Source organism: Ischnura elegans, chromosome 5, assembly GCF_921293095.1.
Source record: "Ischnura elegans chromosome 5, ioIscEleg1.1, whole genome shotgun sequence".
In the NCBI taxonomy this organism is placed as follows: domain Eukaryota; kingdom Metazoa; phylum Arthropoda; class Insecta; order Odonata; family Coenagrionidae; genus Ischnura; species Ischnura elegans.
In genome coordinates, this window is record NC_060250.1 from 43,804,254 (window position 1) to 43,828,195 (window position 23,942).

A 23,942-nucleotide genomic window follows, 5' to 3' on the forward strand; every position below is an offset into this window, starting at 1 on the left:
TATTTTAGAACATCAGAGGGTAGGCCCTACCCTTCCAAGAGGGTAGGGCTACCCTCAATGAAGGGTAAAGGAAGGGCTTCCCTTCAGCAAGGGTAGACAGAGCGTATTTTAGAACATCGGAGGGTACTGAAGGGTAGAGGAAAGGTAGGGCTACCCATAACGGGGGGGTAGCACTACCCTCTGTTGTGGCTACTGTATTTAATGTACTGTGTTAAATATCCAACACAAGTTTAACACTTTCACTGACTGGTGGTGGACACAAGCTTTCAATCCCTCACGCAGGTCTCTTATGCTTTTTTATATGAGAAGCAACACAAATTTTAATAATATGACAAATAGTGGAATAATGACTGCCAAATTCATGGGCCAGAACCTGCAGGGAATTATTGAGATGAAATAATACAGCTGAAATGTGATAACATCCCTAATGAAAATATTCAATTCCGTTCAATTGAAAAGTGACAAGTTCCAATTGAATGTATGGAAGTTCAACTGAATTTCCCAATATTCAATTGATATTTAACACTTATCAATTGAATATTTCCAATAGGGATGGAATGAAATTCGATGTTTTGTATTCTGAAAGAAATTGGAGTGCTCTACAGAGATGATACAATTGTGCACATCTTCTATAAAAACCAAATAGCGGCGATAAAATGTGGACCCAACTGTGCAGAAGCAAGAATAAGAAAAGGAGCGATGCAAGGTGACTGTATCCCCCACAATATTTAATGTTTAATCAGGACTGTGAAGCTCTTAAGATGTTTGAGTCAGGAAATGTGGTACTTTGAGTGTTAAAGCACAAATTGGAGATAATGGGAGAAAATTAAATCAGAAGAAAGAATTCGTACATGGAAAGAATCAGAATGACCTAATTGACAAATGAGGGAAAACCAATCTTGTCAGGTATAAATCTCCTAATTAACCTTTGATATCTCTAGCTTATAAGTGGGGCATAAAATGTCTATGTCACAGCGAGAGATCGTCAGAAGCTAGGCTATTATAGCCACAAGGGGAGGAGAAAGTGCTCCTCCAAACTTAACCCTCACCCTACATGTATCCTCTCCCCTCAGTGCGGCCCTCGTCGGGTAATGGCCTCATCAATTTTCAAGTAATTACTTCATATATATGGCCACAATATATCTAGATATTACATATTTAAATTTGAGAATTAACATTTAAGTCAACTCCATTTTTACTGATTTCACGACGGTGAGAATATCTACAGCCCACGGGCTCTTGACATACCAACGAGCACCGATACATCACAATCGTACATCATTAGAACCCATTGCGATTAAACTTTGAACGGAAAAAAAGCACCTTACTATATGCATTTTAGTACTTTCTCCACGGATAATGCAGGGAGGCATGCTCTCCGCCAACTACAGAAGTTCTTTTGGCTTTGGAGATTTCAATGCAATACCTGTTTCCGAGGGCTGAGAAAAGGTATTCGATTAAAAGCTCAAAATAATTTCTGAGGGTAAGCATTCTGGAACTACAACCACTTGACCAAAGAGTCACTCAAAAGAACCTATAAAAGGATTAGTCACACGTAGGGTGTGTCGAAACGTTATGCCATAAAGATCATTTCCATTTTGGTAATATTTCAGTTTAATTATAGATTCCTAAATTAGAATTAACAAGCCTGACATTCGTTGAATGAAGGTGTTAGAGGAATTAAAGGGAAAATACTATTTTCTGGTCCAGATTGCGCCGCAAATAACCATGAATCACAGTGAATCATGGCAAATAACCACCGACGGCATAAAATCTTGGAGGCCGGCTGACGTCGCCATCTGAATGTGAAGGCCGCAGGGTGACGTTCGTTTATTTACGCTTACGTACTACAGAGCCATCTTTCCTCGACAGTTCATTAGTCCTTGATTTGGTGATTGTGTGGATTTTGTGCTAGTGATGTTATTTTTGACGTCGTTATTTGGCCTAATATTATTTACTGACGGATGCAAGCATAAGAAATAACATGAAGAGTATTTCCTTCGTATGTTGCAAATATGATAAGACCCGAAGATGTGATAAATCTTGTGCAAAAGTGCGATAAAAGAACATAGTGTCGCTAGCATTAAACGTATTCATTTCATCAGAAGAACTGTCAGGAAGAATTTTAACGTTATTACTTTCTCCGACCCTCAATGTGCAACGCAACACGAAACACACTAATTTATTTACCTAAGTGATGAGTTTTAGGTACATCATTGTTTATTACGCTCAAATCTAGGAGTATACCAAAACCATGGCTTTCGTGGGTGCCCATGTGCTGATGAAAAAAGGCAAACGTGGTGCAGCTGCCTATGTGAAAGCTGAGTGTCATAATACTGCCTCACCTGTGCACTTAAATGAATTGTTAGACTTATTACTTAATCCTGAGAAAGCCATCGATGAATGGGAGACTATTGATTGGTTTAAATGGTTGATGGCAGGAGGTGATACACCCGACGAATTCTCTACCAATGGTAAGTATGTAAACATGCGTATTAAGTTAAATGTTATGTAGATTTATTTCTTTTTTGTGCTAAATCATTTCGTTTCCTAATTTAGTTACGTAAAAATTGTACTTTGTGCGGAAGTTTCTGGTAATCAAGCATCTGGAATTACTGTTGTACCCTTTGTTTTAGTTCGTCGTTACGACAATGCAACAACATGTGGATTAGTGTGGACAGCAAATTTTGTTGCCTATCGTTGTCGAACTTGTGGAATTTCACCGTGTATATCCCTGTGTGCTAAGTGTTTTCAAAAAGGCAATCATGATGGACATGATTTCAACATGTTTCGTAGCCAGGCGGGTGGTGTTTGTGATTGTGGTGATACCTCAGTTATGAAAGAATCAGGGTAAGTGCGATGGATTTCAGTAATTTTAACTCAGAAGTGTCTTTGTGAATCCTATAATTCGCATGTGATGCGTTTAGTAATCTTGTGTGATGCTGTGTCATGCTTGTGCATCATTTTATTATTAATGCGATAGCTTGTCACTTAATTGTTATTAAATATTAGAATGATCGTTTGGATGTGCATGCAATCACCGAATTGCTCTAGTATGAGATGCGTATTTTTCATCTTGTATTAATTGTATCCTAAGTTTGTCAGCTACAAGTATACGAGTGTTTTATTTTAACTATACTTTTTGGAATCTCAATGTTACGGAATATTTTTGTTTGCGAATAGTTTTGCAGTACTTAAACGTTTGCAATCGTATTTCAGGTTCTGTCAACAACATGGCCCTCAAGCTCAAGTCAACAAGCCATCAGCACCTTCAAACCTGATGTGCGTGGCTGAAGCCATGATGCCTCGTATCATTTTAAGACTTATTCAACATTTAAGAGAAAATAGGTGAGTAACATCTCATGCCACCTTATGACATCTTCAACCTTTGATATAACGAACGTTTTTGTGAATACTTAATTCTCACAAGCAAGGTCATTGTTAGGAATTTTTGGGGAGTTGCGTGGGTTGTTGATTTGGAATGTATGTGTATTTCTGGGGTTGTTTTTTGCGAGTTCTTTAAAGATTGCAGCCTCTGGAAATACCTGGAGAGTTGGATTCCCTTGACCCCCCCATCACCCTGTTGGTCATGACCTTGCTCTTGAGGAATCGAATACAGCTAATACTAGTTGAAAGGAAGTGAAATACTCCTCGTTTAAAAACGTAGATTAAGAATGGGAATATATATGTATTAATAATGTCGATGGATGTTTATTTCACCATTGCGTAATAGATGTGCTCCATGGAGTTAATTGAGAAAATATTTTGTTTATTTCCACTTTGTGTGCCAAACAGTCATAATTTGTGTGACTAGCCTTTAAGTTCATCATTATAACTTATATGCTAACATCTGCAATAACTCCGAAAAATATTATTAATATTATATTCGCATCATTAAAGTTAGATAAAATATGCTGTTAATTAGATTAGATGAATTTCAAATGACTTGCCTATGGAAACTTAAGTAAAAAATGCTGTTAAAATTGTGGAAGAAACCAATATAAATGCAATGTTAAATCATGTTTTTTTGTAAAAATAGGGTTTAGATCTGTTAGTCTCATCTTAAATTGATTCAGTTGTTCAGTTAAACATGCTGGTTTAGAGGTTTTCACGGGGCTGATGTTGGTTTCTTCTCTCTTTGTGGGTTCTCGCCCTTTATTTGGGATGTAATTGATTACACTTTAGCCAGTATTCCAACTTACTCTGTTGGTTACTTACTCTGCTGCAGAATTTTGGCCCTCATGTATGACTGTGACAGAGAAATGAATTTGATTGACAGCATAGCAATGAAATTGGATTAAGGATAATATTCAATGAAATTGCGAACCCAGCTTTCTTTTGAAAATCATCTGGAAGTGTACCCAATCTCGCAAAAGGAACAATTACATAATAAGTTAAAATGTGGTGTATTTCTATGTAGTTAGCCAGCAATTTCTACCACCCTAATAACTTCAGGATTCATACCTGTCAGGGAAATAAAAATAGAGGAAAATTAGATTAGTGCCTGGGGAAAACTGCAGATGTTCAGCAAAAATCATGGTTGAATGCACACAGCATTGTTGAGTTAGAGTAGCAAGGTGGGTATTTGCAGTCATGGCTGGGTGGCATAAATTAGCCCAAAATTGGTGCTACTTCATCTCACAGATAACTTTTTCTCTGCGACTCAGATTGTCTTATATGTGAACATAATATAGTTCAAAGGAAAGCCACGCAAGCTGTCAGAAGCTGTTGGGAAATCAGAATTAAATCTGGTAGCTGCTAGAGACTCGGGGACTATGTACTAGGCTTTGATTGCCTGTGTTATTAAAAACAGATATCTTTCAGAGCTGCGGAAAGAACATCATTGTGGAACCTCATTATGTTTCTTAGTTCAGTTTAAACAATAAGTGGGATATATTCCAAATGGGCAAGCTTAGTAATTTGTTTCACCCCGAACAATAAATTACTAATAATAAAGGTTAGGTGGATCTTAGTGGTCAAATTACTCCAACACACATCTCCTTTCTTTTATTTACTTTGTAAAGGACTGGAATCCTAACATCCCAGTCACACACCTATTGAGTAGGCTTGCAGAGCACTACAGAGATGTATATTGTTGCAGTTTTCCTTAAATCTATTCATGTGACTACTTGGCCATTAAAGTCAGGGAAATAAAAAAAATGGACTGGAAATCGGGAAATCGAACTGTTATCAAGTTGATAATAACCCTGAAATTGAGTTTGCATTCATTGGTTTAAGAAAAAGTGCCAATAATGTGTGCATCATTGTCTGAAAGCCTTGTGTTATTCATGGACATAAAGAACATGATTTTTTATTACATTTACATACTTTGTCTCCACGCATCATTTATCTCTTGTCCATCAAGCCAAAGCCCAAACACTGTCTTGTGCACACCATATGTGGGTGGAAGGAACCATGATATACTTGAATGCTTACAAGCCAAATCTGCAATTTTTGGTTTAATCTTTGATTATGTAATAGGGTGGATCAGAAAAATCAATTTTTTTCAAATCCACCTGGCCCAATGAAAAAAGTTGAGGGACTGATCAAGAATAAGGCCTGAAAAATTTGAGACCTCTAGGTGAACTCCTGACCATCGCTCAAAGGCCATTTATGGGGGGAGGGTCAAAAATTGAAAAATGTATTATTTTATGGTAATTCTCTATAGATTTAGATGAGTTATTGATCTCCAGGACAAAAATTTTGTGCATATTGATGTATATGCCACTGTTAAGACACCAAATGCCAAATTTGAGTGTGCGTCCGCAAAGAAAATATTTCTAATGCCCACGCAGCATTGCGGATAGAAGAGCGGCAGGCCACTCCTGTCCCATCCCTGTTCATCTCTCCCTGTCCCACGTCCCGAAAACAGTAAAATTCATCCTGTGTGTGCTGCTAGGAGGGCCCTCACCTTTGAAAATATAAATCGGCAGATGGTAGATGGTAAAAAAGAATGCATAGTGTGACGACATGTCCCTTTTTTGGCGTCACATCGGTGTTAAACAAATCAATGTTACCAACTTTTAGAGAAGTGATGAAATATTTTTGTATATTATGCGATTTTTTAGATCTAAGAATGTTTACAAGGAGCCTATTGTCGTGCGAAAGTTCCACAGAAAAAAATCATTCGCCTTGACCGGGATTCGAAACCGGATCCCCCGATTTCCGGTCGAGTGCTTTAGCCAGTTAAGCTACCGAGGCGTCATTCTTCCCTGTGGTTATATATCCACTGGGAAGAATGACGCCTCGGTAGCTTAACTGGCTAAAGCACTCGACCGGAAATCGGGGGATCCGGGTTCGAATCCCGGTCAAGGCGAATGATTATTTCTCTGTGGATCTTTCGCACGATTGTGCATTGCAGGTGACTCCCGTAAAAGTTATCACCGCGGCTAGTCCCGGTATACTTTAAAACGGCCTATTGTCTATGAAGAGGCATCTCCATCAATCAACATTATCAATTTTTCTAGTGGAAAATAGAAAAAAAAATGTCTTCGTCAATTGGGTAGTTTCCTTCGTCAAAGAAAACGAAAGGCATTGATTGCGATTCGTTACCCACTATTAGTGTGTTAATAATATACAAATTATTTGGTTTTAGAAATCCCAGTTTAGACGAATGGCAAGGTCAATTTTAACCGCGTTTGAAAAAGGCCAGACTGGTACCCATGCGATGCCACTCCGTGTGACGTCACAGGGACTCTATACGAGGGATCACAGGGAGTTTCTATACGAATAGATAGGATTTTTACATCGTCTGAGATTACCAATGCATGCATGATACACAGAGCTCTGGGAAACATCTCCTAATAATCACCTATTAAAACTGCCTATGGTCGGAAGTTTCCTTCGTTTGATAGGACATTAACTATCCCTCACCTCCCACGGTGGCAGTGGGAACCAGAATGACGTCACACAGGCTTTTCCCAGCATTCATACTTTAAGTGAAAATTTTCACTTTTCATTTAATCGCGAAAAATAGATATCGTCATTTAAAAATCTAAAAACGTGAAATACGTACTCCGGGAGTACCTAATAATCTTTCGATTTAGACAATAAAAAAATAATAGGAAACCACCCTATTCTTTTGAAGAAAATTAAGCAGACGAGAAATCAGCCGATTTGTATCTCTATGTCTTTCATGAAATGAAAATTAAGGACTAAAATCAACCTGGACCTTGTGCAGGGAAAATGCATTAGCCAACCGTGGTAGAGGTATATGCCAGAACTGGCGTGTTTCTCCGAGTAGCAGCAATGATCGTCTTCACAACTTTAGCTGATGCAAACATCATAACTTCGTTTGACACACCCTTGGTAGTGAACCGGAATTATTTACATAGAAAAAGGTGCTAATTACTGTGAAAACAAAAAAAGAGAATTCAAAGGGTGCCATCATGGGGCTCCTATTTGATGGAATGAAAGACTGTACTCTTACACTGATGGAAAAAAGCAAGAGGAATTATCAATCCAAGGTTAGAGAGGACCATGTGGTGTTAGTTGAAGAACAGGGGTCCCACTTTTTGGGGTTTGCCTCCCCCCTCGCAGGATTAGCAAAAGTTATAAAATCTGTGATTCTCAACTTCTATGCGAAAGAAAAATTAGAAACGGCAAATTCAAAAGGAATTGGATATGATTATACCAAGTGAATACTGCCCGGAAAGGAGGCATCATCCATCTGCTACAAGCACAATTCCAACGTCCCTTGCAGTGGTATATTTGCTAATTGCACTCATTTCACTTAGCATAATGACAAAATTTAGAAGGGCGATCTGAGGGCCTAAACTTATATACCAATATGCTCATAGCTTCAAAAATTACATAACCATGATGTTGTAGGGTTTCAACCTATGCCATCAAAATTGTCTCACAAAATTGACTTTAATACTCTGAGCACTGATCAGCAGTATCTTGCGGAAAATTTCTATTCTGTGCTTTATAGGAGTTTACACCAAAAATTTGGCAAAAAAAAAACTCTGGAAAAAGTGGCCCATTCCCGCAAGATTACAACGGCCAATGGGGCTCAACGCGTCTACCAGAAATCCAAACACCAATTAAATACGTATTATAACTTTCATTTGAAATGTTTATTCACACTTCTGGTTTTTAGTAAAGCAGGATCACTTTATGTGCGATGGTGCTGTAAATTTGTGGAGGCTCATCAACTGGTTAAGAACCCTTCTGAAAGAGCTGCAAGCAGTCATATCTCTAATAATTCAACGGAATGGATTTTTCAGTCTCCCTGACAATGTACTGCTTGCTATGTAAGGTCTGTTCACTTTATCTTTGCGGGTGAGCTGGTGTGGCTTAACCGAGTTGGGGTGAGAGGAGGGAAAGTTTATCTACACGTGACTTTCCCTCTGCCAATCAGCAGACAGTAGGCGTGGTCTAGCACTTCGGAACGTCAGTCGCTCTCAGACCTCCGTCGTGTCAACTTCGTGAATCTGCTAGCTGTGATGCCAAATCCTTTTCCCTTGCACTCTCCGTTTATAAGAATGTTACGCCTATGTATGCCTTTCACCAGCGGTCTCGCATTTAGCGGACAATATCCTGGCTTCTGAGATGGGATTATCCTCAATACATTGTATGCATTGTTTCGCCGCCGGGCCCAAAATATCTGTGGCCACGTGTGAGTCACTCCTTTTCGGTGAGACACAAGGGCGGCTATGTACATTGGGCAATGTTAAGGTCGCTCCTGCTCTCTCTCTCTCGGTACTACCCCTTCCCCTTCAGCGGGGCCACTTCCCCTTCAGCGGGGCCCCTCCCCCTTCAGCGAGGCCCTCCGAGAGTGTCCGGGATCTCACGAAAGTTGACCCGCAGAGATAAAATGAACAGATGATAGTAGCTGATGAGCCTGAGGAGATGAGACGGGATTTGGGGAAAAAATTATTAGAGGCACTCAAGAACACGAGTGTGGCGACCAACAAGAGATTTTTAATTGCTTGATTTTAATATCGACGTAAAGGACTACCCACTGATGATAAATTGGGGAGAGACCATGTTAACTCCAGTTGTATCTGACCTTACCACTTTGGAAATTCAAGAATCGTTTGAGCAACGTTCAACTTTGAAGTTAAATATTCCTTGCAATACCAATGCAGTCAATAGATTTGTGAAAGAGGTCACCCAAACTTTGTTGACAGCAGCGAAAGACAAGGAATGACACTAACATAAGAAATACAGAAAAAACTGGAAAGCAGATAATTGAGTAATTCTTTCATCATTGTTCCTCCATAGACAAGGCTGAAACATCAAATATTAGACTTTATACTAATGTAGAAAGACTCACTTGGTGTGAATTTTGGTGTATTTGGGGCATCGGTGGGGGGAGAGGTGAGCATGTAGGGAATGCAAGCGGCTTCCATCCAAAATCCATTAGTCAAAACTCTCGGACAGAATGGAAGAGAATTACATCTCCAAAGTTTGCATACCTTTCTAGCCACTTGATACACCTCTTCATAGACCGTAGGCTCCTTATCTGCATTTTTGGATCTAAAAATATCGAGAATAAGGACATTAACTCGGCAAAATCAATAGAGAATGACCATAAAATATTACATTTTTGGATTTTTGCCCTCTCCCTCCCCCGGCAAATGGCATTTGAGCGAGGGACAGGGGTTCACGTAGAGGTCTCAAATTTTCAGGCCTTATTTTTGATCACAACTTCTTTTCATTGGGCCAGATGGATTTGAAAAAAATCGATTTTCCCAATCTGCCCTCATATGTAATTGATGGCTTTTTGACATCAGACCAAGTAGTACAATAAGCATTGATTTATTTGACTGCAGATGAATTGTTAATCTAGCCAGCAACTTTAACATCACCTCGATGTACACAGTATGTCTACATCTACATAATACCCTGCGAACTACCTCTAGGGTGTTTGGAAGGGGGGTGATCAATTACCAACATGTGGAAATATGTATTGAGGACAAAAAAAAAACAAAATCGATTTATAAGATACAGTGTCCGGCGTTATACAGTGGAAATCTTTGATATTCAGCTTAGTAAAACCGCTTGTCTGTTTCCACACACTTTTATTTAAACCGACCATATAATTGATAATGGCACTAGTGGCCGAAATAAAGGTCGGTTAAAAAAAAGTTTGTGGAAACAGACAAGTGGTTTTACTAAGCTGAAAAGCGATTGCATTTTACATTGTGGTACACCTATGAAGTGTGGGATAATGGTGTGGAAACAGGTTCTTATTTCAATATAACTTTGTGTTCTTCAACGATTCCTAGAAAATATGCTAGGATGTTGGTTCCACATTCGGTGGTCACCTGGAAGAGGATGGGTTCTTGATGGGGAAGGTTTAAGGGCAGGAGGAGGGAAGATGGGAAATGGTTGAGAGGGAATTAAAGGTGGAATGAATGCTGATGTGAAGGCAAGGCCTTCTGTCTTGGAGTTCAAGGGAACTGAAACTCAAAATTAAGACCTATGGGTGTGTGTGTTTGCTAATTACAGAATTACAAAGTTGATGCATTTTTGGTGCAAGTGAGGCTTAGGCCAGGGGCATGCCTGCGTTGTCTCCATGTTTCTGCCGTCACTGTGAAAACCCTGGGTCAGGGTCTGCAGTTATGTCACAGAGGAGGTGCAGCCAATTTGCGAGTGTTTTGGATGCTCATTCTTGTCATTATATAGGTTCAAAGATTTATGATTGAAGTCCTTTCTCCATTGTGTTGACATCCTTGGTGAATAGCAGGGCTTAATATCTGGTACCGTGAGCCTCGGTACAGTTGCTATGGGAGTCCAGGAACCCAGATAGCGTAGGGGTATGCGCAGTGGCCCTGAAAGCCAAAGGTCTGTAGTTCAATTCCCAGTCTCGTGGAATCTTTTCAGTCTTTCACGCAGCAGACTTCGGAATATTGCCCGCAAGCTCATGCTGAGCAGTGCAAGCAGCATGCCACTACAGGGCCTAATGCATGGCCCTCAGGTGGTGTGTTGCTGTTTACATTCCTTCTCTCAATAATAGGTCCTCCCTGATTGAGTTAATGAAATGGAACTTGCACAATAATAACGTCATCAACTTGTGTGAAGTGGGCGGAAATTTTTGTATTTCTTATTTTATACTTTTGAGGGAATGACTGAATAGAGAAATTTTATTACATAGTGCATGGGAGAATGACCATGATCCACATTTTTTCTGATTTTAAATTAATGCATTCAAGTGGTAGGAGAATATTTATCAATTGTTTAAGCTTGTGTATACAATCCTTAAACACTATCAATCGTTATCTTCTTTGGTAACTTTCTTTAAGTAACAGCTATTTATTTTTTATTTTCCTTCTACTTATAGTCAATCTGGACTTCCTGATGCATACTTAATTGCGATTCAAGATGCAGACAGGTTTTTGACAATGCTTCATGACTTCAGTGCATTGGGAGCTGCCATGAGAAGAGTGATGACTGGTGCTCTTACCAATCCTCAGGTATTATTATTTTTATTAATTTGTTTTCTTCAATCTTTTGGCAATTCCTGTTTACCATGCATGTTAGTAAATACTCTTTTGTGTAATAATTGCCCATGACAATCTATGGTTAAAATTCATGACACCTAGTACCACCATAATGGGTTCATAATCGTTTCATTCAATTAGGTTTATATTTATCTGCTAATTGTTCTTCAACTGTTACTAGTGGGATCCTTCAGTTCCCTGATTTTCTTGTGTTCTTGTTTATCTGTCAGAGTATCTTGAGAATCCTTAGTCAATCTTTCTTTCTTTTCAGATTTACAAAAATTTGACTGACGTTGGCAATGGAGATGGTGATTACTCAAGGTACATGCGTCAAAGTAAGAGGATCTATGAAGATGCAGTGAAGTCCTTGCCAAATCCAGAGCCCCCTGATGAGTATAAAGGTAATTTCTTTCCTTTTTAATGTTTTACGTTCTCAAAATAATTCTAAATTAATGTTATTTCAGAGGGATCATAGTAGAATCAAGAAGGGAGGGATAGTCCAGTAATCCCATGATATGCTGAAGGGAGTTGGTTGAAAGCATTGCACAATAGAATGGGAAATGTTCTGGAGGATCTCATGTATTTTTATTTTCTAGATAATTTTCTAAGTATTTTAATTTAGTGTTAATTCCTTAGAAGTTTTCTAGTAATTGTTGCATGGCATCCCGTCTGATTCTAATATCTACTCCTTTTTAATTCTTTGTGACAATTGAAAATCTTTTACTGCACTCTATTAATGAAATGCCCTTAAAAACGGTGAGGGGGAGGTAGGGAAGATATTTCAAGTATTCTTGGTGGAAGCAGTGTAGGTCATAAAATTCAAATTTTTATATGATGTATTTTTCTGAATGCTCAAACTCCTTTATTAAAACATTCTGTACTGGTTAAAATGATTTTTAAAAATATCTTTCCTGATTGTTGTTCTTTTCCTATGAATTAGGAAGTTCCATGTTTTAATGAATTTTTTTTTCAGACTGTCCTTCACTTCAAGAGCAATTGGTTCACCGGACCTTCCTTGAGGAGTTGGTTTTCTGGACTGTGAAATTTGAGTTCCCTCAAAAAATAGTGTGCTTGTTGTTAAACATGCTGCCTGATCCTGATTATAAGGTGTGTTGTTAATGTTATACAGTATAATTCAGCTCAACTATTTTTGTAATGTGAGGTGTTAGCCATTTTTCTGTTAGGCATGTTTGTATATTCTGAGCTTAAAAGTGTGAAACTACTGTCAGTACAGACTTTAATTGCTCCTTAGTTTATGTAACGTAACTAAAATAACTAAATAGAAAAAAGGAGCTTAGAATCATTGATTGAACGATAAATGTCATTACTCAATTATGCCTTATTTTAGCATAAACTTCCTTAGAAAGAATATTTCAATAGTTTTTATCCCAGTTGATTGCCCAACATATTTGGCCTAAAGGATATATGCTCGTGCTATTACCATTTATGTTGAAAAATACAATTTTTGATCAAATACAATGGTGCAGAGAGATCAAATAATAGTAGGCTGGTCATTTATATATTCAAATTAGCCTCAAGGAAAGAAAACTATGCAATTGAGAAACCTTAACCCATAAATTGTTACAATAATCTCTTAATAGTGCAAATTTTAAGGGACGGCAAAATGGCACCTCATAATATTGAATTTCGTCCAGAATATTTGTTAAAAGAATATGCAGGTAGAATATGCAGTTAAATGTCTAATAATAATTGAAAGTTTAGAACTCATGGTCATGTTTGAAAAAGTAACGAATATTGGGATAGCAATTGTGGAGCACTGAACTTTCTTTTTTACTGGTATGAAATTCCAGCAGAACTCCATGAAATCTAGTGTTAAGAAAACTTAGTCAAACAACGAAATGTCCGTATCTCACAGTGACCAAAATATTTTATTGACTATTTTTTTCTGGTAGTAAAAACATACCAATTCGTGAAGTTGATAATGGTGAAAGTTGGGCCACATGATTATTATGCCTCAGTGTTTATGGCAACGCTGAGATTTTCTTCTAGAGGTTTGTCTACTGTTGGAGAAGGAATGTCATCATTTTTCTCTCTTGAATTTCTGCATCTTTTAAATGGGGTAGTTACCTCATGCCCAAAATCGAAATTCTGTTGAAGAATTTGGTATGCCAAAAGGAATGGTAAGTCACTTCAAAAATGAAATCTTCCTCTTTCAGTCTTTGTATTGTAAGTTTACGTTAAGAGAATGAAAAAGTTTAACTGCTATCTTTTTTGAGTCGGTGAGGTCATTAGAGTTCTGGTTCATTTACTCATTCAGGGAGAACTGCTCATTGAGGGAAGAAGCTGGTGAGGCTGATTTCTGGGAAAGAGGAGTAGCTTAGAAGTGGTAATTCAAGTGGGAGGAGGAGCATAATCTATCTGAAAAAGGGTTAAGGCTTTGGATTTTCATTCCAAATAACTCGAGAAGTGGGAAAAATTGAAAGAAAGAAAGAAATAGAGGTCTCTTTACCGTATAAGCGCGTGTAAGAGGCGCACCTTTTTTCCCAGATATTGCAGCCGAAAATGGGGGTGCGCCTCTTACACAAACTTCCTATCTTCCCCCCCTCCCCTTCACCGGTTGCAAGTTCAAGGGGAACTGAGTGGCCTTGGTTTTCAGCGTGAGTCAGTCATCTGAAACTCCTGGGTCAAAATCAAGCGGCAGGCAGGGGAGTTTCTCCCTTAGTGACGTATTTTTAAAATGCTCCTGTTTGAATTTCTTGCAAGCATCGCGCCGTCACGTCGGTACACCAGAGGTGAACATTGAAAAGATCGCGCGGGGTGATTCGCTCCGGAGCGCGCGCTAAATTTATTGCCACGAGTGGGCATCCCGCGGCATTTACACCGCATATAGTAATATTGGTGTCAAAACCTGCGGTTGAAAAAATTCGAACGAGTGTGCTCATTGTTGGACTTAATGCTGGATAGAAGAAATCGGAAAAGCTTATAAGTGAAGAGCGCTGAAGGAGAGGTCGAGGGGAAGAGGGCTCCCTCCCCTCCGTATTTAAAGCTACGAGCGGAGGAGCAAGGGAAGAACACGTCCGATCTTGCATGTGACGTCGTTGCCTTTAAAGCGAAGGGGCGAAGGCGCAGCAATGTGATATACGCAGTTTGCGTTGCCTGAGTTTCCAGTCCGTCTCGTCTCGTTTGAATGCGCTTATGCTACGCTTGTTTCTTCCGAAATTGTGCTGTTTGGACTATGTTGAATATTAGTAGCCTTATTTTAGCTATAAATCTTTGTGTCAAACAATTAGAGCTCAAAAAACTTAAATGCTGTAAGATATACGTCGCGTTAGGTCTAACTCTTTTTAGAACCTCGTGCGTGACATACAATTGCTGAAAGATATCGAGATATCTTCGAGCTCAGAAGGTGACTTACGTAGCATTTGACCTCCAGAAACTCGGGGAATTGAACCTGGTAAACCGAAAAAGGTCAGTTGGCGGAATGGGGTAGGGATGAAACACGTTTCCATTGTTCCCCTGCAACTTGATATTTTCCTGTGGAGTCTCGGAAAGGAAAAAAACGGCAGAGGCATTAGCTGATGGAGAGCAAAGTGTAGTTTCGTTAGGCCCCTCGCACACACACCGATTTTGGACGGCCGGTAAAATATTGGCCGATATTTTACCGGCGAAGCGATGCTTGCACACACGCCGAATTTTTACCGGTCAAACGATACGTTGCTAAGTTTTTGAGCCGGCGTCGGCGATCCACAGTGACAATAGCCGGCAGCTAACCGGCATGTGGTCGGTACATGTGCAAGCTCCAATGCTCTCCCATTGTTCACTATTGGAATGTGGACGGCCGATATTTTACCGGCCGTCCAAAATCGGTGCGTGTGCAAGGGGCCTTAAATCTACGACGTGGTTATTATCCTACGGCGCTGAGATTGCCCCGATTGTTGTTCAATCTCTTGGGAAAGCTCATGCCATTTGCCTGTCGTGTTTTGCCTTAAAATTTTCCACGGCTGCAATTCTATTGCAATACCCCTGCGAGAGCATTTAAACAAAATTGTTCGTGAATAGGACAAGCATTGTAGAGCAACGGTATATACGAAGGGAGGATCGGAACTCTTTCTACTCCCTCTTATACCGCCGCAGTTATCAAAATTTCCTCTTTCAAATAGTACTGAAAGAGGACATTTCGATAACTGTCGAAATTCCAGGCATACGTCTGCAACACCGCACGATAGAATAAAAAAAATGTCGCAATTTTTTTTTCTTTATAGCTTCGATCCTCAAAATAGGGGTGCGCCTCTTACACGTGTGCGCCTCTTACACAAGCTTATACGGTATTTTTGAAACTCTACAACTGTCATTTGTAAATTAAAATTGGTGAAGGCCCCATTGGTAATTGAAGATCCCATATGTTTCACCTCAAGCACTTGAGATTCCCTCTGAGTCGGTTGGGTTTAATACTTATTATATTTAGGATAGGATAGAGGAGAATTTTTGTGGGATAGTAGCAAAAGTATTTGCATCTTGAAATGATTAGCCTCCATTATTCTCCAAATATCAGCCCCTTTTAACATCATTTCACCAAAATTCAAAGAGAATTTTCCTGATTTTATGTATATGTTTTAATATTAAATTTCTCTTTTCTTTGTTAATTTTCAGGAAGCTCTTACTCGAGCATTTGTGTTGCACTATAGCCGCATTTCGATGATGTTGGAGCGATCATTAGATCCTGACACACTTTCAAATCGTGTCGTTCATGTCAGTGTGCAGCTATTTTCAAATGAAGGCCTTGCATCTAGAATGGCTGACAATCTAAATCTTCTTCATGTTATGGTCATCTCACTGAAGTTCATGATGGGAAAGATTCTTATGCAGAACACCCTCCATGGTGAGTTATTTAATCATATTTGGTGTTTTATGTCAATACAGTGATTTTTTTGTTTTTAATCAAGTGACTTCTGGCCATTTTTTTTTAAAGTCTGAAAGGGCTAAAGAATGAGGAATACTGTTGTACCGAAAACCATCCATATGTTTGGAAGCCAGTCTATGTTATTATTGTTGTGAAATTACTGTGTTGTCTCTACCTTAAATTGTTAGGGGTATCTACTCATCCGTTTGTAATCATATCAATCATTTTGGGAGGGACTTTACTTTTTACTTTTTGGGCCTGGTTGAAAAATGCTTTGCAGGATAAATTGACAAGTACCAGTTGTTTTATGTAAATATGCATTAGGGATATTTGGATAAAACCGACAAGCATTGCTGAAACCATCTTCATCACTATTTTCTAAGTGAATTCTGTATTTAATAGTGAGTATGGTTCAATATTTTGTTAGAGGTCTGGCTATTGTCCTGGGCTATCATTTGACATTCAGGGTAATTGTTAAACACTTGTGTTCAGATTTTAAGGAGGTTGGTGTTAGGAAAGTTATCTTTGAAGTTCAGTATAATGCTGGCGTAATTTTTTTCAACATTAATCCATGTCCTGTACGGAAACACAAACAGGACTTCTGATTATCAGTTTGGCAGGGGAGAGGTTTACCCTGCTGCCACTTAGGCTTGCCCAGAATTCAGAAAAGCTAAATAACATTCTACAATTTTTTGTATGAAACACTTTTGTGCTGTCAGGGAATAAGTGAACGGCAAATTGGCCATCTTAACAATATTATTCTAGTGCTTTGAAAAATATGCAAAAATTATTGATGACATTAAGGAGAGGCAACTTAACAAACATATAAAATGTTTATCTCTCCTTTCCCTTTTGGTCATGCAGATTGATTTTAGTATTACAATTGATATTTTCTGAATACTTACTTCAAGTTTTTTTTGTAATAGAGCAGTGAACTTTCATTGGGTGCTAGTTGCTCTATTTTGGCGTGAAGGAATCGTGTGGTAGGAAGCTACAGCAGTGTCATACATATACCTTCAGAAGGACAAAATGTTGAACCCTTCTCATGTTTATAACAAAATGTTGTAACATAAATAGGTATATCCTTATAAGGTCATTGATCTGACCCTGCTTGTCAAACGGATACATAAACAAACTCTTGAAGTAAATTATGAAACTAAAGTGTGAAGTGGCACTTCTGGTAGAGGAACTAAATGTTATATTTTATATGCTCTAGTAATGTGTATGATGCAATGCCAGAATTATATGTACAATGTTGGGTATGTTCTACAATATAGTTAATCGACTTTTATTTGTCCTTTCAGATATTGATAAAAATTTCCACTATGTGGTAGATTGTGGTCGGCAAGTGATGAAGGAGCACTGCTACTGGCCTCTAGTGTCTGACCTGAACAATGTTTTGTCGCACAAGTCTGTTGCTATAAAATTTATGTCAGACAATAATTTGCTGGAGATGTGGTTCACATTTCTCTCCATGTTTCAAGGTAAGGTTATTACTGGATGTAATTTCATTCTTGCTTGCATATTTCTCAGAAAAATTTCTCTTATTAATGCTTTTGTGCCCTGTTATTATTTTTATCATGAAATAATATATCTTTAATGATTCTCGATCAATAGATGCAATATTTAGGGTTTGGTCATTCATTCATCAATGTTGATGTGTCATGTGGTGTGTTGTGTATTCTAGCTAATTATGAAAATCATAATTTTATCCTTGTTTTTCTTCAGGAATGAATGTCAACCAAAGGGAGTTAACTCAGCATGTAGAGTTCGAGCCAAGCACATATTACGCTGCATTCTCGGCAGAGTTGGAAGCCAGTGCATATCCAATGTGGGCTATGGTTTCTCACCTGAGTGATGCCTCCACTGTTGGTCTTACACGCCATGTACTTACAGCTTGTTTAGCTGCCATGCAAGACTGGTTGGATGCTGTGAACTTCACTGATGCAGACATGGTTGGTGTATTTGTGATTTGTCTCCTCATCTTCCTTTTTATCCACTGTTTCAGTAATGCTTTACATTTCATATTTCATTACTTACTGATATTAAGCTGTTAATTTTCAATGGAATGAGTATTCATGGGTCTGGTAGACCTGTAGTTGAAGCTTTTTTTGTAACCATCCTATTTAACTGTTTGACTTTGGTCCTGTTTTAGCCAATAAAATTTAGTATCATTCCTGTGATTTTGTGACATAATTAATTAAAGTAGTCTACTGATTGAGGTAGGTTTCCATGGAGTACTTGTGGAACATTCTGGGAGGCTCTCTTTCCTTCAAGCACTTCCCTCTTCAATTCACTGTAAGGCCTTCTCCCTTTCGTTCTATCTAATCCTATCCTATTCTCTTCCTTCCTCTCCCTCTTTTACCTAACATTCTACCCTCTAACACTGTCTTTAACATCCCCTTCCCACTAAGTACCCCCTACATCCATACCTCCTGTCTCCTCCTTATCTCATCTAAAACCTGCCTTTCCTCACCCGCCAGCACTTCGTCGTTCCTCTTCTTTTCCGTCCACTTCACCTTCTCCGTTCTTCGCCACACCCACATCTCGAATGCCTATAGTCTTCTCTCCTTCTCCTTCCTAAGTGTCCACGTTTCCCCACCATAAAGAACTACACTCCAGATCAGACTCTTCTCTAACCTTTTCTTTAAACTTTTACATAAATATCCTCTCAGAAGCTCCTTCCTGTTCATGTATGCCTCCTTTGCTAATGGTCTTCTTGATATCCTTACCACTGTATCCATTTTCCTCTAATGTGCTGCCTAAATAGTTGAATTGCTCTACCTGCTCAAGTTTTTCCCTACCCAGCTTCATCTTTTGTCTCACGTTTCTCGCTTGCAATGCTTAACAAAACTGCATGACCTTGGTCTTCTTGTGATTAATCCTCATCCCATACTCCTCGCACAGATCCTCTTGAGAAGCTCTAACAGGATATTGTCCATGCTCACTGCTTTTTTAGCCTTCATATCATGAAGGGCTCTCTTGATTTCTGCATCGAAGATCCCCGGCCCAAGATAATCCTCCTCCACTTAACTCTCCTCGCCCAAGGTCAATCTCTGTGGCCTGTTCCTTCTGTCATATTCATCCACGTATTCCCTCCATCTACTCTGCACCACTTCTCGCTCTGTTAGCATCTTTCCACCCGTAGCCTTAATTTTGGACATGGTTTGTTCTCTTTTTCCACCTGATAGCGACTTAACTTTGGCGTACAACAGGCCTACCTATCCTTCCTTGTGGAATTTTTCAATTTTCTCATACTGCCTTTTCCACCAAGCCTCCCTTGCCCTCTTAGTTTCACGTTGTAATCGATTATTAAGTTCCATAAACTTTCTTTTGCCCTACTCTGTGTCCACGTTCTTCCACTTCCTTCTCTCCTCCATTTCTTTTACCATTGCCTCCGTAATCCACGCCTTCTTTATCGGCCCACTGTCAACGTAGCCAATTGACTTCTCCGCCGCTTTGTCTATTCCCGTTTTACTATTATCCCGCTCTTATTCTAGTCTGTGTATTATCAATCTCCTGGATACTACTCTCCACTAGTTTATGATATTCTCTTCTCATAATCCCCTTCAGAGCTTCTGTATTCCATTGCCTCGCTTTCCAAACTTTCGTAAATCTTTTGGATCTTACATTACATTTCATGAGGACTAGGTTGTGTTCTGAATACACATCCTCTGCAGGGAAGCTGCGCGAGTTTTTCACACTATTCCTAAACCTATGTCTTATTGTATGTCTTACCATGATGTAGTCTATTTGATATCTCCCCATGTCCCCTGGACTTTTCCATGTGTACTATCATTTGCAAAAGTCTTGCAACAAATCGAGCGGCGCCACTTTCGCTCCACAAAGATTTTGCCCGGAAATTGAATGGTTTTCGGGTGTATGCAACAATCCAAACTTCATGGTTCAATGCATGGAGAACAGGTCATTGGGTGGGTGAGGTATTTTGTCATCCTTTTCAGTCTCGGGATTTGACCGCTTCCATTTAAGTGAAATTAATGTTCATGATATTCCCCCAAACACATTGTAGCATTTAATGCAGTTGGAAAGATCGAAGGTAATTCCTCGGAGAGATTTTAAAAAGTTGGTAGCTTGGCTCTTTTTGAGTGATCTCAGCTCTTTTCAGAGAGCTGGAAATCGCGAGTCGTTCACTGTGAACATGGACTTTTGTTTACATCTATCGATTCGGGTTGATGTTTTAATACAATATCTACGACATATGATACGAGGCAGCTTTGAAATTCCCAGTGTTTCATCATATTAATATCTGAGCAAACACGTAAAATATGAATTAGTTAAGCTGATCGGCATTAATCGTTGCGTAAGTAATAACAGAGTTCTCCGACGTCCGTCAATCGGTAAAGATGTATTCCTTTCCACTTATTCAAAGTATGACGAGGAAAACTTAATTCCAGGTAAAAGTCCCATTTTTAATGATTGTCGGATTTCAACAGGTATTGTTTGATAATATGTTCTACTGCTGAATTAGTGTGAATGCGAATAATAACTCTAAGCTGCTATGTCGTTGATGATTAAGTCATCTTATTTAGATGCAATCATTTACATATACACTGATGAATTCGGGGTAATGTAGGATACTTACTTAGCATTATTAATTGAATTATCTTTTTGCATTGAGTAGATTACATTGTATTAGGAAATATGTTTTTTGGCAATACGTTTTATGTTTAAGGCATCAGCGGAACTGCAGCTCATTTCATAAAACCTTTCAAGTCGAGTAAGAAGGACGTAAGCAAATCCTAACAGAATTTCTGTTTGTAATAAATGTATACGCTTGCTTCATTAGAAATACAAATACCGAGTTTGAAACATAATAACAAATAATAATAACTTAAAAAGACGATACCATACCGAAGTCACAGGCGACAACATCATTATATTCCTATTGTATATACTAACCAGCCGAAACATGGAGTATGCGAAAGCCTCCATGCTCAAGTTATAATCATATAAACGAATAAAAGACTAATATACCGAGAAAGTGATTATTTTGATCAAATTCGTTCAAGTGAGAAGCCGTCGGAGAAGCACATGAAGGAGCTCAGTGTTACAATAACAGTAAATAATCAAAATTACCGCATAATGACCTTGAGCTAGAAATAGCTCAGTGGATAAACATTCAGGCTGGTAATAGGAGGGGCCCGCGTTCAAGTCCTTCCCGTGGCCGAAAATTTTTTATCCTCCGCACAGCCGTACTTTATTTTTAAGTTTTTTTATTTTTGAAATTTATGTTAAGAGGGTACCAGCTGTTTAATTTGAGCATTTTTTGCAACAATTTATAATTTGAATGACCGTGCGACGGGAATCGTGCGTAGTTAGCGCGGTAGGACGAATCAATTGCGTTTTCTTGAAGGAACTCCAATCAGAATCATTGGTGAATGTAATTCCTAGTGCTATATGGTTTCCTTTACAGGTCCGTAACTGCTCAACATTATTAACCTTTGGAATGAGAACTATCGTAATAATCTAAGGTTCCATATACGTAATTTCTTTAATAGATCAATTTTATCTGATTAAAAAGAAAATTATGAATGATATTTTGCAGCGATTATGCTGTCCGTCTATGTAGTATGCTGCCTATTTGTCATCAACTTATGAAGCTATGTTGAAGAAAGCTTATGGAGCTATCTTTATCTGCTTCAACCTACGTAAAGAACTATTTAATGCCAATCAATTAAATATGATGGAGACGACAGAGTCGTGTTTTTTTTTTCGGAAAATTTCCAGTTAATTTTTTTAAATTTATTAATTCTTCTATATCGAACAAATATTTCAATAACTTAATATAAAGTCTCCTGAACGACGTTGAATCCCTAAAAAAAGGGTTACGAGCGAGTTGATTTCCGTGTTCCTAATGGCGAAATCGTGCCCCCAGCCGGCCTTATGGGATTTACCATTGGAAGCCAGGCGTCATAGGTACCCACTCTTTTAACGGGTAAATATTTTCAATTATCTACTCCAGTCAACTACGGGTACAAAAATAATCTCAAACGCCGCGACGACTTAACAACATCTACACTCGTTTACTCAACTGAACATCGTAATGATTTCCTACGTCTCACTCCCGTGTCACAATGACCCGTTAGTGAGTCGTTCCCGAGCTACCATGAAGATTCATACCTAGATAGTGATCATTCAAACTTAATGGTGGCCAGAAATCGACAATGGAGCAAAAGTAGCGCCGCTCGATTTGTTGCAAGACTTTTGCAAATGATAGTACCTTCACCCTTTATGATGATTGAACCATGTGTTTGTGATGAATAACTTGTTTCTCCTGCAAAATTCTGCTGCTTTATCTCCCCTGTTTTTCCACCTCTCTAATCCAATTTCTCCCATTTCGTTCTCATCCCTCCCTTCCCCAACTATAGGCAATCAATTCCCCTTCACTACTAGATTTTTCTTACCCAGAGTTTCTCTAATTATTTCCTCAAGGTGTTCATACACGTCATCCATTTCTTCCTCCGTATGACTACTACTAGGGGGCATATAAACTTGAACCACCACAAGGTTGGTTGGTTGCACTTCAACTTCTACCACCAGAATCCTATCGCCCACCTGGTCTATACATACCATACGCATACCCATCCTCCTGTTTAATGCTAAAGATAGCCCTTGCTGACTTTCCTCCCCACCTCTATGTATAACCGTATACCCATCACATAATATGCATGATGAATTGGATATGCATTATTCAGTTTGGTGTCTACAATCACTATGTAATGCTTGCTCTTTTCTTTTCAGAGCGACTCCTTCCAGGTGTCTTTTCATCTTCCCCTGCATCGCTATTTCTCCGTGTTCATGTGCCAGGCAATCAAACAGCAAGGTCTCACCTTGAAAGATGTACTTCCAGGGACGGACATGCTCCACCTAATGATGATGCATCCGTTGCGGGTTCAAGTGAGTACCTCTCTGAAATTTTTCTTTCAGTCGTATTATTTTCATTGCTGCTAAAACTTGAATATTACTGGGAAATTTTTTTCAAAATTTGGCGTAGGAAGCATAAACCTTTGCCCTGGAATTAAGGATGTTCTGAATTCGTGTCACAGTGTATAATTTTATGGGGAATCGAAGTTAAGATATTTGAGGTAGTCAAACATTAAGTTTGTTCATAGATTGATATCCGTGGATTATCCATTATTTGACCACCCCTCAGTTGGATCACTTAGTCCCCTCACTCCTTCTCCTACTTCTCCTACTTCCCCTTTCTTACCATCCTCTTTCCTCCATTTTACTCCCATCCCCTGAAAGTGATGAGTGTTTCAATGTGATAGATGCAAAAGATGGAGTGGAAAAATGCTCACACTGGTAGAAATGCTTAGAAGACCGTTCATAAATTGATCACCCATTTTTGCCCTGCACATTTTTTTCTATTACCTGTGATTCTAGATCCTTCGTAATGTGCCCATTCCCTGAATAATGATGTGCCAATATGTGCTGCTGTTTGCTTTTCAATGACAATGAAATTACAGTAGAAGATCGATAATCTGGAAATCTATAAACAGAATGATCTAAAAAACGGAAGAATTCCGGAAGTTTTCATTTTTTTTTTTTTTTTTTTTTAATAATTTGCAATGCTGAGAATGTGACTATCGAAAGGCTGTCTCAGAGCC

At 38.8% G+C, this 23,942-nt stretch overlaps 1 protein-coding gene across 4 annotated transcripts in view; it reads left to right on the forward strand.

Moving 5' to 3' along the window:
* The first annotated feature begins 1,860 nt into the window (after positions 1-1,860).
* The window catches only part of LOC124158777 (E3 ubiquitin-protein ligase Ubr3), a 113,334-nt gene continuing 91,252 nt past the window's right edge, over positions 1,861-23,942 (forward strand). For all 4 annotated transcript variants that reach the window (XM_046534086.1, XM_046534087.1, XM_046534089.1 and 1 more), the window contains exons 1-10: positions 1,861-2,474; positions 2,637-2,850; positions 3,220-3,348; positions 11,291-11,423; positions 11,722-11,851; positions 12,424-12,557; positions 16,062-16,290; positions 17,616-17,795; positions 18,040-18,266; positions 23,074-23,229. In XM_046534086.1, coding sequence (XP_046390042.1) covers positions 2,255-2,474; positions 2,637-2,850; positions 3,220-3,348; positions 11,291-11,423; positions 11,722-11,851; positions 12,424-12,557; positions 16,062-16,290; positions 17,616-17,795; positions 18,040-18,266; positions 23,074-23,229 — 1,752 coding nt within the window. In that variant the 5' untranslated portion in view covers positions 1,861-2,254. The remainder of the gene's footprint in view (positions 2,475-2,636; positions 2,851-3,219; positions 3,349-11,290; positions 11,424-11,721; positions 11,852-12,423; positions 12,558-16,061; positions 16,291-17,615; positions 17,796-18,039; positions 18,267-23,073; positions 23,230-23,942) is intronic.